Here is a 19,038-nt window from a genome sequence, read left to right on the forward strand (position 1 = left end):
TAAATGAACTGCCATTGTAAGCTTCGGTGGCCACTACAGCAGTGGTTGCCGGAGCTGCTCCAAAAATGCTCAAGTTTATCTTGTCGCCGGTGTCTCTTATATTTTTCCCGCTCGCAACATTACACTGGATGGGTTCATTCACGGGAAGTGGCAAAATTGGCTCGTATAGAGTATGAATCCAAGTTCATAATTAATGGGCAGTAGTAGTGAATGAAATAACGAGGTCGATAATGTCGGAATTAATACATGCAAGAATCCATGACATAACCTTGGCATCATATTGTTCTATTGTGGAGTTACGGTAGTCGGGAGAACGACGGTGATATGATTGGGCATCCCTCGATCGCCAATTTCAACTTCCATTTCTTTACACCACTTGGTGTAATTTTTTCTGTTAAAGTTTTCAGATACCTTTAGTTTTTAATTGATTTTTGGGTTTGTATCGATTTTTTGTTTCTTTGTTGGAAAAGGAGGATAAAATTTTCTTTTCCTCCGCCAATGAAAACATCTTGTTTTCCATCTGATTTTTTTTGATTGGTTTGGTTTGATTTGTTTTGTTTTGATTTGTGTTTTATTTGGATCGATTTTGGTTGATTTGGTTAGGCTTTAGTCTGTTTCATACTGGATTTGTATTAATTAATAATGAGAGGTAACACCTCTATTTATACGAGAGACTAGGACTAAAATAAGAAAACAAAACATTAACTTAAACCTAAATAATAGAAAACAAAATCATCTTAATATTCTAAATATTAAAAAAGATCTTAACTTCCTAAAACATAATATTCTAAAATATCTTTATTTTATTCTGCATTTTATTTTCCTACACAAATCACTTTAATTTATGCATAAAATAATATAACAATTGTTATAATATGGATATATAGGGATCTATTGGATTCTACTCTATCTGTTCTTGTTTATTCTTCTCGTTTCTCCAAATTGAAATTTTGTAAAATTTTTCTAATAAAAATCTATCTATTTTAAGATCTGATTTTTCACCAAAATAAACTCAATTGTCTAATTATATTTTACTAAATGAACATCACATATTTATAATTTTACCCTTAAAAGTAAAATTATTTACTCATTTCATTTGTAGTTATCCATCTAATAAACATTAAAACATTATTTTATTTATTTATTTTTCTGCAATTTATAATTTTCAAAATATTAATCTAGTTACTTTCTAATATCAATAATTAACGGCTTTGTTGTATGGGATAGAATGTTGGCCTATAAAGAAGGTTTTCGAACAGATGATGAAAGTAACAGAGATGCGTATGCTGAGGTGGATGTGCGGTAATACTATGATGGATAGGATAAGATAAAAAACCAGGAGTTTAGGGAGAAGTTAGGAGTGGAACCTCTCTCTGCAAAGATGCACAGAACAGATTGAGATAGTTTGGATATGTGCAGAGAAAGACCCATGACGCCCCGATGAGAGGGATCGAATGTATCATAGTGGAGGGCAAGAGAAGTTGAGGAAGACCTAGAAGAACGTGGGAGGAACAGATTAAAAGTGACCTACACGAACTTTACCTCTCTAAGGACCTGACCAGGGATAGGGGCAGTTGGGCGATGCCTTATCCACGTCTTAGATTACTAAACTCGTCCCTCTTACCCACCGTTTTTTATTGTTTATTGCCTTTATTTATCGCTCTTTATCTTCTTCTTTACTTTTATTTTTATTTTTAGTTATTTGCACGTATTCTATTTATTATCTTTTGTTTAGTTATTTGATTACTATTCATGTAGTTAACGTAGGTTGTAAGTTGCAGACTTCTGGGTAGTTGCAGGTTTCTCTCTCTTTGAAGACCCTTCTCGAGCCGAGAGACTCTTCAACCGCACTCTACTCTAGTATATGAGCTGTCGTCTTTGTTCTTTCCGTAGACCCTAACCATAGTTTTCTATGAGCGGTATACACTGGATATGATGATGACACATTATTAAAAATTTTCAACAATTTACTTTTCTTCTTAATTTCTTACTGTATTTTAAATGAGAAGAACAAATAAGAACAGATAGAGTAATTGTTAAAGCAACTTATCTTCATTCCTTAATAATAATCTTTCCCAACTTTCACAACTCGGATCTTTTGATAAACTACCCTTTAAACTATCTTTCACACCTTTTTAAAAAAGTAGGAGGCAGAAAAAGATTGAAAATTTATTAAGATTTTTCTTTTATGTTAGATTGGATTTGATAAGGAAGTAGTGATAATCAGGAATATTATTTTTGATTGTGTTGTACTACTATTACTCATATAGGAGTATCTTCGAAAAATACTCTCTTTCTAATTATATTCATTAAGTTTATGTTTAATATAAGATAAACATGAATATTTATAAAATATTATATATTCATTATAAGAGGTCTTTTATTTGAGGTTGGATGTAAAAGAGTAAAGTATTGCATTTGTTAATTCGTGGGGTTTTGCTAATAAAGTTACGTTGTTTGTTTGACATTAAAATTTTTTATATTATTAAAAAATTTAAATAACCAAGAGTGATTTTAAATTTTATTGGTTTTGAACCAACAAAACTTCAAATACCAATTGATTAGAAATTTAATATTGCTATATAATTTATGTACATTATGTACAAATAAATGAGCTATAAAAATATGGTAAATTTTAATTTGGTAGCTATAGTGGAAACAAGGCTAAAAATATGTTTTCCAAAAGAGTGTGACAAGTTTGAAAGATATAGTGAAATTTGTCCAAGATATGAAGTGTATGTGGAAATTTTTTAGGATAGTCCCAAAGAAAAAATTGAAAATTAGTGGGTTTTATGAATAATGAAACTTTAGTAATCAAAATTCTATCATTAGGTAAAGTACTAATTATTAATTAAATATTCTTTAATTTTATCCAAATGAAGAATATGTTGCATAATTTTATGATTAGTTGATATGAAATACTCCTATAGTATGTTTGAAAACAATATATTCCATGCTTAGCACTTCTATAGGGGGAATAAATTGGTGATCTTGAGTAACATGCAATTGGTCATGATTAAGATCACTCATTGAGCACTTAAAAAAATTAGTATAAAGCCCAATGATAAAAACATTGGAAAAAAAATTAAATTGAAATTAACTCAATTAAAAGTTTAAGTTTATGGTTCAGGTTTTATGTTTTATACTCTAACATGTCACGCTACATGAGAGCCTTTTAAGTTAGAAGTGTCTATTACTTTATTAGAGTATATAACATGTGACCTCAACCATAAGTTTAAGTTTTTGATTGATTTAGTTCCTTGACAAGTTGACAAGATAAGAGAGCTATACATGAAAATCTCAACCATCCCTCATTTAAAGTGGAACATTCAGTGACAGGTATGAGGAGGGTCTGTGCTACATTCACACTTTTAGCTCAAAGCGCTCTCATGTAAGGGGGCGTATTAGAGTATATAATATATCCTAGGGCCTAAATTATAAACTTAAGCTTATAGTTTAGACCCTAGGATATGATATATACTTTAACAGTGTCAAGTGTGAATGCAATATAAACCCTTCTTATAACTGACATGAAATATTCCACTTTTAATAAGAGGTGATTAAAATTAAACTCAAAATCTCTAATCATATTGACCATAAAAATACAATGTACCCTTATGTATCATTAACATTGAGAAAACCACTTTAAAATGATAGGAGAGCATTTAGATCTATGGAGACAATGAATATGTCTCTAGTTTTGGTAGCAAAATAACCACTTCCTAGGATATGCCAATATGCCCTTTCACAGTTAAGTACTTCTTCTTTGTGACTACTCCCTCCTATTAAGAGGTATTTATTCTTGGAATTCCAATTTCCAAATCATGTTGCTCATCATTTTTTTTCAACTACTAGTTTTATTCAATCCGTCAGTTTGATTTGCTCCTCTTTATACAAATGTTTTATAAACATTAATTTGTAATGAATAAATAAAATAAATGACAAATGGAGTAAAGAAATGAGTGGATAGGATGTGAAAAGAATATAAATTTATCGATAAAATTAAAAGAGATTTATTGAAACCAGTATTAAAAGAATTCAGAATTTAAAAGAAATATTATTTATACCATATCCTAAGAGTAGTAAAAAGTATAACATAGGACTTAGGAGTATAATTTTAAACTTCAACCAATAGTTAAGCATTTGATTAAACACTCGGTATATATTATATACTCTATCAGAAATATCAACTTTTTAAGTATTTTTGAGCCAATAACTTTTAATATGGTTCAACTAATACATCTTTTACAAATTCTTATATGAGACAGATTCATCGTGAGACATGTCTCATACTTGGATTAAATAGTCCAATAATAAAAACTTTTAGCTTATAAAATCTTGTTTGGATATCGTCTCATCATAAGACAGTCTCATACAAAAGATACTAATTTTTTATTAAATAAACATCACTAAAACATTTCCAAGTTTGCGTTGTTCCTTTTTTCCTTCAGTGAAAGAAAAGTGACGTGCATACCAAGACTAAGTTCAGGAAATTGGAACCTGGCACTCACATTTAACCGTCCAATATTTACGTACGGGGATGCCCTTCAAAGTTAAGACAATCCTTTAACCCCCCCCGGATTAGTATGGTTATTGGAGTATTAGAGTATAGACTATGTACCATAAATAATTAGGGCTGTAAATGTGGTCAGAAACCTGTTTTACCGACTTGTTACCGACCGATACCGAACCCGTTTTTGACCGAATACAAGTGACCAGATACCGACCGCTACCGAACCCGAAAGGTGACCGAAACCGTTTCCGACCTGTTTTACACATACCGAAACCGACCGGTACCGAACTTGTTTTAAACCGAAAACCGTTTTCGACCTGTTTTTATCATACCGTGACCGACCGATACCGAACCTGTTTTCAGACCGAAACCTGTTTTCGACCCGCTTAATACCCGTTTTTAACCGACCATTTTTGACCGAATCTATATTGTACCGAACCTGTATTATACCGAACCTGGAACCTGTTTTGTACCGAACCTGTTTTGTACCGAACTTATCTACATAATTCTTCTAAGTTGTCAAAATATAATAAAATTTTATATAAAATAATTAAATTAAACTTAATTATATAATTTCTATATGATAAAAATTAAATTAAATATAAATTTTTATAAAATAAATATATAAATTATAAGTTAATATATATTAACTCAGTAATTTAGTAAAGCCTTTTTCTTTTCTAAAAAATTAAGTATAAATTTTACAAAACTCAGAAATTGCAAAATTGCATAAACATAGTTCATACTTTGCAACCAATATAATTACCAAGTTCAGGTTAATTTCCTGACTAATTAATACTGTATTAAAATCAACATATAACAATATAAACCAATACAAAATATTAACCTATGAAATTGATAAACCACTTTCATTTTCTAATTAGATTAAAATGAAATTGGTAAATTTTCTAATTCGTTTAAAGTACAAAATAATTTTATTTATTTTAAATTCCCGAATGTCATAATTTCCTCCTCTTAAAACAAATTTATCAAAAGCTCCTTGTTGTGATTTTTTTAATTCTTCTTCTCGTTTTTTCTTTGTTCTTTTTTCACACCCAAACAAATGTCTTTTCGGCAACATTGCATAAAAATAAACCAATTAATAAGATATTTAAAGAAAAGAACAATAGCACCTGATGGATTATCAATTCTCAATTGACAATAATCTACTATATAATTTTAATTCTGCAAAAAATACAAAAAAATAGAAATTTAGATTTAAAGAACTAGGAAACCAAAAATGAAAAAGTGTAGACTATCAAAACCAAAAATTAGAAATGGAATGCACCAGAAATTAATCAAAAATTGAGAATTAACTAAACTATTAAAAGTGAGAACCCTTTTGTTGATACTTGATATTACCCAAAAATTACCAACAAATTACCCATAATTTAGATTTAAAGAATATACTATCAAGACTAAGAAATTGTAGACTATACAAATACAATTGCAGAATAATGAAATTAGAATGAACTACTTCAAATCTATTAAAACTAAATAATCAATTGGAATAAAGTGCTCAAAATTACCGAGAAATTGTATTAAAAAAAAAAGAAAATGGAAGCTATTCGAACTAATGAAGATGACGGTTGAATGTAGAAGATGAAGTCTTTCTCCTTTTTAAAAATGGAAGCTTTATTCTCTTTCCATTAATTTTTCAATATTCCCAATGAAATAATGATGACAGCTATGAGAAATGGAATGCAAAATTAACTTTCCAATTATCTCTCCTCTTTATTTTGCTAATATGTGTGCTGTAGGCTACCTATTGTACTACTGTATTAGAAGTGGATGAAAGTTAGGGTTTGGGCTTATCAACGGTTTAGATTAGATCCCTTGATCTAACGGTTCATATTAGTTTTTTTTTTTTTTAAAATATATTAGAGTATGTTTAATCAATGGTTTAGATTAATTGATTTCAAAATGAAGGGTTATGATTTATCATGTCTTGTGCCAAGTTGACAATCCATGTATTGAGGTTGTGCACCAATGGGATAATCTTATGTGTTTTTTTTTTTTTACAACTAAATTTTTTTTTTAAATATGAGTAATTCATTGATTTAATGGTTTCTAAATAAACTTCTTAATTTTAATAAATAAACCTCTTTCTTTCTTATTTCTAAAATATATATATATATACTTCTAATTATGCAACTATTATTTTATTTGCCAAAAAAAAACAATGTTATAATGTTATTGGTATTTATATAATTCTATATTGAAATTGAAAAGTCTATAAATTACACCCAAAAAGATAATCGTTAGAATAATTCACGAGTTGATTTATCAAATAGAAATAATTAACATGATATGATCAAATATATTAATTAATTATAATCGATTTATCAAGTTGAAATAACCAGACCTATGATCAAACATATCAACGTAGATGGATTTACATGTTAACTTGTCATGATTGACTTAGATAGGACGAAATAGAATGAAAAACCAATCAATTAACTTAGATCGCTGGCAGCTAGATTGATTAGATAGATTGATCACATTAGCTTAAAATAACACACCCATGGGCTAACAAGGGTCAATTCAGATCAATGATGAAGATAGATTATTAAGACAATCTAACAAACTCACATTGTGACTGTAATAACATGTTATGATCTATTAATTAACTTAGCTTAGACGAAGTTGATTAGTTGAATATATATATTAAACTCATAACTTAACCACATTTATAAAAACTTGATGTGAGGTTTCACCTTCTATCATTCTCAACATTGATAACAACATGATTTATCAAATTGAAAATAATTAACCTGATATGATCAAATATATATCAATTATAATCAATTTATCAAGTTGAAATAACCAGACCTATGATCAAATATATTAATTAACTTAAATAGAGTTCGTTTAAAATCAAACTTATCAGCGTAGATGATCGATTATTTAACTTAAATAGAACGAACTATAATGAAAAACAAATCGAATAACTTGGATCGACTTTATAATACATTGTTGACTTCATCCACGCAGTAAAATAAGATCTCGTATAAACTTAAACGGTTTAGATATATGAGAACAAGTCATATCATTATGACCGATCACATTAGTTGAAAATAACACACCCCATGGACAAACGAAGGTCAATTCAATCAGTGATGAAGATATATTATTAAGACAATCTAACAAACTTACATTGTGACATTAATAACATATTATTGTTGTAAATTGTAATTGTCTAATTGATATTAGATGAAGTCGATCAATTAACATGTTATGATCAATTAATTAACTTAGACGGAGTTGATTAGTTGAATTTGATGTCATAAAACTCATAACCTAACGACATCTATAAAACTTGATGTGAGGTTCCACCTTCTATATATCATTCCCATCATGGATAAACGCATGATCAATGACATTATGAGGCAACACGATGCAATTTTTTACCAAATTGGAACAGAATAATTGGAACATAATTGAACTGAATTAAATCATGGTTTAAATGAATTGAACTGAACCGATATCAACCAAATTAACCGGAATATCGGTTTAACTGAATTGAACCGAACCGATACCAACCAAAACTGAACTGAACAGAACTGAATCCCGGTTCAACTAAATTGAACTGAACCGATACCGACCAAAACCGACCGATTGTGACCGACCGATTCTGACCCGCATACCGATTGTGACCGACTGATTACCGATTTTGACCGCCCGGTTATGATCTGTATACCGATTACGACCTGCAAAAAACCGTTTTTGACCGACCGAATGTGACCTGTTTCCGGTAATGACCGGACCGATAAATACCGAACCCATACCGACCGACACCCGCCAAGGAAAAAAACCGGATTCGACCGGATACCGAATAAACCGACCGATACCGACCGGTACCGAAAGACTTATACGACCTGCTTTTGACCGACCGTTTTTTACCGAACCTGTTTTTGACCGACCTGTTTCCGACCTTTTAACCCGTTTTTACAGCCCTATAAATAATAAATTAATTAATAATATAGGGTACTATTTTGTTTGATATAAAACTAGCTCTATATATGTTGGAAATTAATCTTATCTTATTTAAAGTAAATATTATTTTTTTTTCAAATAAAGTTAGGAGTTTGATTCTTTTTCTTTAGTTTACCTGTAATAAAAAAACCTCGTATAAAATCATTTGCCTTGTTCAAATACCTTGTATGGAATCTTTTTTCTTACTCTACCCTATAATTAAAAAAAAAAACCTCTGTAATCATATCGACGTCTTGATCAAAATTTACTTATTTACCAACAATCACAAATTCTTATTTAATGATCACTTTTAAATAATAAAAGCATAAATCAAAAAAATATAATTTATTCAAAATGCAACGTGCATTTTTTTTCAAAATAAAAAAATTGTCAAGTTGAGGATTAGAGCCTTGAGGCCCAATTCAACTAATGGGCCTAAACATGAGTAGATAAACATTGGGTTACTGATTTAACAAACACAACTCCTCTTCCCTATTTTTCCCCACCCATAACTTTTTCATTAAGTCTTTTACAAACAGTGTTACTATGAGATGAGCTCATATAATTAGTAAATTTCTCTACTTTTCACTTTAAATTTTAAAGTTATAAAATGGTCTCACCATGAGACAATCTTTATTCTTTTATTTTATTTTATTTTTTTATTTTTGTTTTGTTAATAGTACACTTCCCCCCTAAATCTCTCGTATAAAAGGTAGAAATATATGTACTAAGAAAATCGAGTACTATATCTTATACTTCCTCCGTTCTGATTTACTCGCTACATAAGGATTATTAATACTATTCATCGTTCAAGCTAATTTAATATATTGCGACTAATATGTAAGAAAAAATATAGTCAAGCGGGATCTTGTTTGAATCGTCTAATCGCATACTTTCATTATATTAATTTTTTATAATTTTTAGATATGTATAATTTAATATATAAATGATCAAAATAACACATCGAATTGCTTAAAAAGGTTAAATGTAGCAAGTATAGTACAACGAAAAAAGTACAATTTAATATTAATAAATTATTTAATCAAATGACTAGAACAATTGCCTAGGTAAATCCGGATTTATTATATCTTCGATCTATTGCATAGTTAGTATGTTAGTTAGATGTAGACTTAAAATGGCCAAAGTTCTTATACTTCACTAAACAAATAAATCAATAGTTAATGGATTATTTGTTGATTGTTGTCAAGGAATCGACATATTTAAAATGTTAATATGATGGTTAGGACTCCATAAGAGTATAATATATACTCTAATATGTCTTTTCAAACGAAAGTCATATGGGCTAAAAAGTGTAGATGTGTCATATGCTCTTCTCTTATCTGGCGCGAAATATGTTCCACTTTAAATATAACTCGTGACGACTTTAAGCATATGGTTAAAACTTCATATTATGTTATAAATATCTTTCATTATGCATAATTAAGAATTATAAAAATTTGATATTAATAAATATTACATTGAGACGAATCAAACAAGATCACACTACTATATTTTGACGTCTAGATTAAGAATAAGATACAAATTTAAAATAATCGATAAATAGTATTAAAAAACTAAATGGGAAAACTTAAAAGAATTAATGGGAGAATAGTTTAACATTTATCCTTTCATCTCCTTATGGATCACTGAATGAGGTTTCGACTCCCACTAAGGGTTTGGTTTACATTGTAATGAACCCCAACAGCTAGAAAATTTCTAAATGATCACTTTAAACACTAGTTGACTGTATTGACTATTTAGTAGGGTCATTATACTTGAATAACTCTTCTTATTTATGTGTACATTTTATTTATGTAAAGTTATACACGATATTTGTTACCAGTAATCAAATATTCAAAATAATTTCTATTTTAATTTTATCATTAATAAAAATAAAATTGTATACATCGAATCTTCCCAATAATGCTCTGTGTCTTTAATTTTATGTATTGGGTCTAAAGTCCTCCTATTATCTTTCTTCTCCACCTTGTCTTGTCAAGAAGGGCATAAGTTGATGTTTGTTGGGTCTAAAGTCGGAATGATAATTAGCCACGAGCTATCAATCTCATAGTCTAATCTTCGACATGACTTGCATAATTGTATTGCATCCAGAGAATCTTGTACTCGTAGATCACATATATTATTCTCTTTGTTTCTTTGAATTTGCTACCTGTAACACTAATATTGTAAATTTGAAATATTAGATGAAATATTAAAATATGTTAGAAAGTCTTTGGAAAAACTATTTGAATATAAATGCTTATAATTGGTGTTTTGTTATGTACTCTTATTTAAGGATAAAATATATAAATATTTCATACTAATCAAATAATTATTATTGATCATAAAGAGTTAAGTATTAACAATTGCTAAAACGACTTCGATTATAAAAAAATATAAAGCAATTTGCCAATTGGATGAAGCAGATCCTCACTGCTATCTCTCACTTAGCTAGAAGTTGAATTGTACTTTTAATGAGCGTACCACTCTAATGATCCTATTCATAATTGATGTAATAGAAGATATAGATTGTTTTTATACTTCCTCCGTTCCATAATACTCGCTACATTTTTTATTTTTGACAATTTCATATTACTTGCTATATTTCCAATTTTTTTAATAAAACAATCATTTAAACAATCATTTAAATTTTTTTTATCTTTAATTAACATCGTACTATAATCTAGTAACGTGACAACTGAATTCAGATGAAGAGAGTACACATGCTACTCTTTATTATCATAATAAGAACATGCAAGTAGATTGAAGTGGAATTAAGTTGCTAGGGCTTAAGATGGTCACTAAAGCTCACCGACCATGTACAATCATTTATAGTATCAACTTGAATGGGGCAATTTGGTCGAAGGGGTGGGGAGTTGCAACATTACGGCCGTGATAAGAAATAGTGAAAACATGACTTATAGTAACATGAAATTTGAGATCGCTTTTAGGTTGTTTTTTGTTTTTTACGTTTCTGTCATTTTTTTAGTTAGTCAAAAAACTAAAAATATAAAGTGTTTAATAAATTATTTTTCAGCAGCTGTAAAACTTAATTTTAAGCAAAAAAAAAAAGCTATTTAGTTGACTTTTTTGTTGACTGTTTATTTGATGACCCACTTATTTCTAACAAACAATTAATATTGAATTTTATCGAATATTTTTTTAAACAATTGAATTATCTAACTAGCTTAAAAGCAAATCAAATAGTCAATATTTTCAGCTGGTCAAACAAATTAACTAAAAAATTCAACAATCAACGACTAAATTAGTTAGGCAAATAATTTGTGATTATAGTTAAGACATTTTGAGACAATAATCGAAGATTTTTGGATAATTGTAGAGATGCTTTTTTTACTCTTGGGGCTATTAGTATCCATATTTAATTTAGCCAATATGATATATTATTTATCTAATTATTATATGGGTTTGTCCTCTATATTTAGAAGAAAGTATGTGTTCGGTATTCTTTTATATTTGATGTCCTTTTGAATAGGTAACTTATTTGTAAAGAGTAGGAGGAGACCAGTGATGAACATTGTTGAAGTAATTATGGCTTGAGTATACAAATTATGTCTATGTATTAATGTGTACATAGAGATTTGGAATTTTATGGGTGTGTTAATGCATGAGTTAGAGTGGTGTTTAAGTGTGTACTTAAATGCATGAAGTTATAATGACATTTTGAGGACTGTTAAACATGGTTGTAATGAAGATGTTAATGACATGATAAATGCATTTAATAAGAAGTTTAGAAGACTAAGAATCTGATTCCATACGAGGAGCTTGAACAATGCAATCGAACAATCCACTGTGCCTTAAACAAGGCAGCTGATCAGAACAATCCAGTAGGTGCAGAAAAGTGGTGCTCGAACGAGCATGAATAGTGCTCGAATGATCACTATGGTCTGGTGCGAACAGTAGCTTTCTTAAGTGCAGGCTCGAACGAGCACATGCCTGCCTTGAACGAGAAATTTCTTTAGAGTTACCTAGGATCTTATTTTTGTCGTTTGAAGTTATTGGAACTAATTATTATGCAATTATTCTTAGCTTAATTGTGTATACTCATTAATGTGATAGTGTCCTATAAATAGGGACCTCATATGCCTATTATAGATCATCAAACACAAACTCCTAGCCTAAACATATAGCCTATAATCTCTCTCACTTTTAGTTGTAATCCTTCATTGTAAGAGTTGTTGAAACTCTTTTGTTATAGTACAAACAAAGATACTACTCACCTCCGAAGACGTACTCTACATTGGGTGTACCTTGTAATACTTGCGTTCTTTATTTATATTTTAATTTCCTTCAAGCATTATTATAATCCACTAAATTTCAGTTAAATTGAATCAATTTTGAGTCGGATTAAATTTTTACAAGTCTAATAGGCATCAATTGTTTAGTTGATGACTTCTATTAGAGACTTGTAAGAAAATTGTTTAAAATATAAGGGATTTTCCCGCTCCAATGTCCGCCCTATTATTCTCCTCAATTCCTTTTTTCCTAATTAAATGAGGAAAATAATCCTTCCATTTTTTAATTTCTTTTCTCTCTATTTCTTTTCATATAAATATTGAGTAAAAGTTTTATAGAATCATACATTTTATTAATTTAACTGTATAATAGCAAAAAAGAAGTTTGATTGTGAGCATGCTATTTGTCTTCTTTTCATTGGTTAGTATTAATGGAATTTGACTGATCTGTATTTTTTTACACTTATCATATTTACAAATTTATATTTTTGGAAAAACTCATACATTAATGAATGCAATAAATTATAATTATTCTAATTACACAGTTGTATATAAATGCAAATGCAGTGTTTAAAAAATTATAATGGGAAATATTCATGTACTGTGTAGAACATTATATATTGTTTGATAAAGTTCAAGAATTACACCGCATAGAATTATACTACAGAATCAATTACATTTATTCCAGTGTAATTGGAATTACACAATTCAAAAAATTATATTGTAAAATCACACTGTGTATAAAATTATACAATAATTAAGGAAATTACTTGAAGTACATAATAGCCTCTTTTTCCATCAATTGTTTATTTAAAACTAAAATGACATAAAATTCAATTAATTGATCGTTAAAATCAGTCATTTATATTGTTAGACTACCACAATTATAATTTTAATAAGCACGGTTTCTATCATAGTAAAGAAATAAATTTTCCTCAATGTATAAGAGTTAATTTTTCAAGTTGAAAAGAAAACATGAATAAACCCGAGTTTCTAAACATAACTATAATCAAATACTCCTTATTAAAAGCCTTGATCATGATGGAGTTGGATAGTTCTTTTTTTGCCTATTGGAGTTCAAAACTTGGATAAAATTATGAATCAATCTATAATAACGTCTAAGAAATTATAATGTCAATATTGGAAGTGTATTTCTTTTGGTACGATTATCCAAAAACATATCAAATGTCTTGCACATAAATACACTTTAAGAAATTTTAGTTTATTTATGCTCACAATGATTAAATAATTCATTTTACAAAAATGAATATAAAATGAACAAAAAAATTTCTTAAAATAAATACTTTCTTCATTCCATTACATTTGCTGTATTTAACTTTTACACAATCTAATGTATTATTTATTTATTTATATATTAAATTATACATAATCAAAAATTATTAAAAGTTAATATCATAAATTACGTTATTTACGTTTAAAACAAGATTTTATTTATTACTCTTACATAAGCTCAAATCCTAAAACTCTCCTAGGATTCTCAAACTCATCCTTTCTTAAAGTTTGTGACTTAAGGCTCCACAAGCCATATACAATCAATCAATGTTAAATCAAGATGAAAATGATTTATTTTATCAATTTGTTAGAATACTTCTGTTTTCTAGTGAGTAGAAAATTTCTTTTAGGCAGTGAAAATAAAATCTTATCTTACAAATAAACTAAAAAGTATTTAATTACTAAACTAATTCATAATTTTCTATATCCAAATACACTATTCATAATTTTCTATATCCAAATAATATAACAAGTGCGTAGGCACAAAAACTCAATTTATCACTCGTTTCAATACCAATTAACAATTTAATGTCATTACACATAAAAATTACTTAACTGCTCCCCTTTCTGCAAAATTCAAGGTCGAATTACACATTTATTATATATTAGGATAGAAACCCATACGATGGACGGACTTTTAAATACGTTAATATTTTAATAAAATTTTAGATCGCAAACCATACTTCACTTTTTTCTTAAAATTCAAAATTTTAATTATGGTAGTCTAACAATATAAATGACTATTTTAATGATTAATTAATTGAATTTTATGTCATTTTTGTTTTAAATAACAATTGATGGAAAAAGAGCTATTGTGTACTTTACGTAATTTTCTAAATTGCTATATAATTTTATACACAGTGTAATTTTGCAGTATAGTTTTCTAAATTGTGTAATTTTAATTACACTGGAATAAATGTAATTTATTTCGTAGTATAATTTTCTACTTGATGTAATTCCAGAATTTTATCAGACGATATATAATGTTCTACACTGTACATTATATATTTCCCATTATAACTTTTAAACAGTGTAATTGGAATAATTGTGATTTATTGCTCCCATTGATGTATGAGTTTTTTCGAAAATATAAATTTGTAATTATGGTAAGTGTGAAAAATGCAAATCAGTCAAATTCCATTAATACTAACCAATGAAAAAAAGATAAATGACATGCTCACAATCAAACTTTCTTTTTTCTTTTATACAGTAAAATTAATAAAATGTATGATCTTTTTTGATTAAGAAAAATACTCCCATTCACCTTAATAGTCTCTTTTGTATTTTAACACTATTTTATTATTAATCTATAATTTATGATATAATCAAGTGAGATCGTATTTGATTTGTTTAAATGCAAAAATCATGAATGTCAATATTTTACAATTTTTAATTATGCACATTAGAAATATTAATGATAAAAAATTATTACATTAGCAAATGTGTCAAGTCAAATGAGACTATTAGAGTAAATATATAGGAGGAAATATGACATATTTTGAGACTATAATTATAGATTTAAATTTCTAATGAATTAGAATTATTGACATAGTTTTTAAAACCAACGTTAAATGTTTATGACACTATTTATCATCCTTTCTTAAAGTTTTTGAACATATTGTTACATATAGATCAATGAAAAACTACAGTCAAAGTTTAACACTAAAATTCGTAAATTTTATTAGAGAAGAACATATGAAAAAGGAGTGAGTAATTTCTTAATCGTATGATTGAAGCTTTCGTCATCTTTCTTCGTTCTGAAATTTTAGCTTGTTACATTACGATTATTGACATTATTCACCATTCAAGCTTTTATTGTATATTATTGTTATTGTGTAAGAAAAAAAACAGTCAATTAAGATTTTGTTTGAATCATTGAATTATTTATTTTCATGAGTGTTAATTTACCTAAAAAATCAATTATAAAAAATATAATGAAATTAAAAATGTATACTGAAATCAAAAAAATCATGTTGTGTGGTGCAAAGCATGAATATCTAGTATCCTGAAAGACGTATCTCAAGTCCAGCTTATTATATATTAATGTCTATTTACCGTATTTTTAATGTCTATTTATATTATTCTTAATGCTTACTTACCGTATTTTTAATGTCTATTTTTAATATCTTAAATGTCTATTTATATTATTATTAATGGCTAATTACAATATTTGAAAAAATATATAAATGTTCTCTCAAGCCTGAAAGAGAGAATTTGTGATATCTATATAATCATTATCTTGATATACCATTATAATAGCGCTTAAACAAACAATTATGATGTCAATTGTCCAATCAGCTGATTATTGATGCTTCATCTTCATTATGATTTGCATTGGCACATGCAAAAAGCGGCCCAATTTAAAATTTGTTAAAGTAATATTTAATGAAAAAGTAGGATAGAAGTGGTCTCTCATATTTAGTATTATTTTTTATTATTATTTCTCTCATTTTGTATTATTACTTATTTTTTAAAATGAATCCACAACTTTCTTTTAATTTTATTCATATATACATTTTATGTATTTTTTGTAATTTTATACACACAATTTGAATGAATACTTCTAATTGTTACATCAAATAAGAAATATAGTATAGACGTCTCTCAAAAGAGTCCAACCCACATTCTCAATAATTAAAAAAACAATCTAAAAACTAACGCACGCGGTTGAGCATATTTGGAGTTGGTGTTATAACCTATTGAAATTAGTGTTATAACCTATTAAAGTTGGTATTTGAAATTGGTGTTATAACCAATTAAAGTTGGTATTATAACCTATTTGGAGATACCAACTTTAATAGGTTATAATAACAACTCTAACAGGTTATAAATTATAATACCAATTTCAATATGTTATAACACCAACTCCAAATAAAATTACACAGCATGCATTTTTTTAAAATTTTATTCTAAGTAATAATGGGCCGATTCATTTGAAATGCATCCATCTTAAATAAGAATTTGTGTAACAGGATACGTATCACAGTACAGTTTTGTCATGTACCAATGCAATGGTCAAGTTCCATTTTTCAGGGCACACAAAAATTAATGCCGTGTCTACTACCCATCTTTGTTACTCCCTTTGAGAATAAGGTACTCTATCTATGACTCTCATCTAGCAGTTATTGCTTTTTCAAGAAAATTAATGAAAATAAAAATGAATTAAATGATAAGTAAAAAATAGTGAACCATAGAAATGAACGATTAAAATTAAGAAATAAAATAAGATTGTAAATAAATTAAAAGAAAAAGAGTCAGATTATAGTCAAAAAAAAGAAAATGGCGTAAAATTAACGAGATAAACTAATATAAAAAGCGGTGCAAATTAATTGGGAAATAAAAAGTACTAGTTTAGTTGTCGGGCATTCTATTATTTAGTCTAAAGATTTTGAATTCAAGTCACATCCTTTGATGCAAGTTACTCCTTTCCTTTCATATAATTTGCACTTCTTGACGTAGGTGCAAATAATATTAGATTGTACTCCTAGTTGGTGAATAAGACAATTAATAATAAATAAATTGTAGAAATAAGGTTTTGAAAATAAAAGAAATTATTAATATATGTGAATGAGATTAAAATAGAATTGTGGCGACATTACCAAAATGGAAAAATATGCAAAGTGATTAGGATAACCCTAAATAGACATTTTGTGTAATGAAAGGAACTCATGAAGTACAATTAGCTAAGAAGATATATACATTAAGTGCCCCACTACACGTTCTACTTTTCTTTTATAACTGCTTAATTAACCATAGTTTATAAATAATTTGAGCTTACTGCTCTCTATTTTAACTAGAATTGTTATATTTAACCTTAAAAATTGTCATATTAATTTGCATAAAAAAATAATTTTTTAGAATATTTTCAAATTATCATAAATAATCATATGGAATCAAAAGTGATAAAATTACCAATATTCATTCATTCATGTACACTATTAATTCTAAGGTATCAATTAGCCATGGAACAAAGTGTATAGCTAAAGGTCACCTTAGACTTAGTTTTTCATGGCCTTTTCCTAAAATAGTCATTTTTGTAGAACTAAATAAAAGCTTTAAAAATACTTAAAAAGATATAGATAGAGTAATTACATGATCACAAAGGAAGAAGATCGGAAACTTGACCAAAGTCACTAGTAGTAAAATCATAACCATAACTATCATTTTGACTAAATTGATCTGATCTTATTATATACTCTTCCCTATATAAATTCATATGAATAATATTAATATTATTATTAGTCGTATCAGTATTGATATTAGAATGTAACACGGTACCACTAGTCCTGTACTGAGCCAATCGGGCTTGGGCCAGGGCAAGGTCGTGTTGAAGTTGGAACATTCGAGTTTGCAAGAACGCAATGGCACCAATGCACCCATAAACCGGGTCTTGGAGACGGGCCTCAGCCTCGTACGATAAGGAATTGACCGTTTCTTCACGTTGATCTTCAGGGACTTCATTGAGGATCTTGCTTACATTGCTTGCACCGAAAACCTTGTGGACTTTTGCGAACTTTTTAGGCTCGTCCGCCCGAAAGTAAGGGGCGAAGATGCAGTTCAGACTACATCTTCGCTTGAGTAGCTTGCAAGCTGCGCAAGATGAGCTTGATCTGGGCTCGTGATGCCCATTTTTCATGGTTATTTTATATTCTTTTAGTTTATGTTCTTGATCATCCAAAAGAAGAGAAAGGAAGATCAAGTAGAGTAATTTAAGACTTAGATATTTGTTGTGTGTACGTTATGCGTGTGTGATTAATGTTTTTAAGAGTTTGGTCTTAGCTTGGCTTATCTTTCTTGGTCTAGTGCTTTATTTATATGTGGTTGATATAAATAGCATTCCTATCGTTATTTTCTTTTTTGGTGGGGTGTGGGGGAGGCTAGGTAACAAAGTGATTGGGGACTTAGAAACTAGTGTCAATTGACAAGAAATCAACTCAATAAAAAATTTAAGTTGATGGTTGAGGTAATGAGGTTCTAAGAATATTATATACTCTAACATGTTCC

The 19,038-nt window shown here is 28.4% G+C and overlaps 1 protein-coding gene across 1 annotated transcript; it reads right to left on the reverse strand.

The window, feature by feature from the left end:
• Window positions 1-17,646: 17,646 nt before the first annotated feature.
• Window positions 17,647-18,825, reverse strand: LOC130803078 (LOB domain-containing protein 21-like). The gene has a single exon (XM_057667242.1). The coding sequence runs from the start codon at window positions 18,668-18,670 to the stop codon at window positions 18,131-18,133; it is 540 nt and encodes a 179-aa protein (XP_057523225.1). The 5' UTR covers window positions 18,671-18,825; the 3' UTR covers window positions 17,647-18,130.
• Between the last annotated feature and the right edge of the window lie 213 nt (window positions 18,826-19,038).

This window comes from Amaranthus tricolor, chromosome 16 (assembly GCF_026212465.1).
Source record: "Amaranthus tricolor cultivar Red isolate AtriRed21 chromosome 16, ASM2621246v1, whole genome shotgun sequence".
NCBI lineage: Eukaryota > Viridiplantae > Streptophyta > Magnoliopsida > Caryophyllales > Amaranthaceae > Amaranthus > Amaranthus tricolor.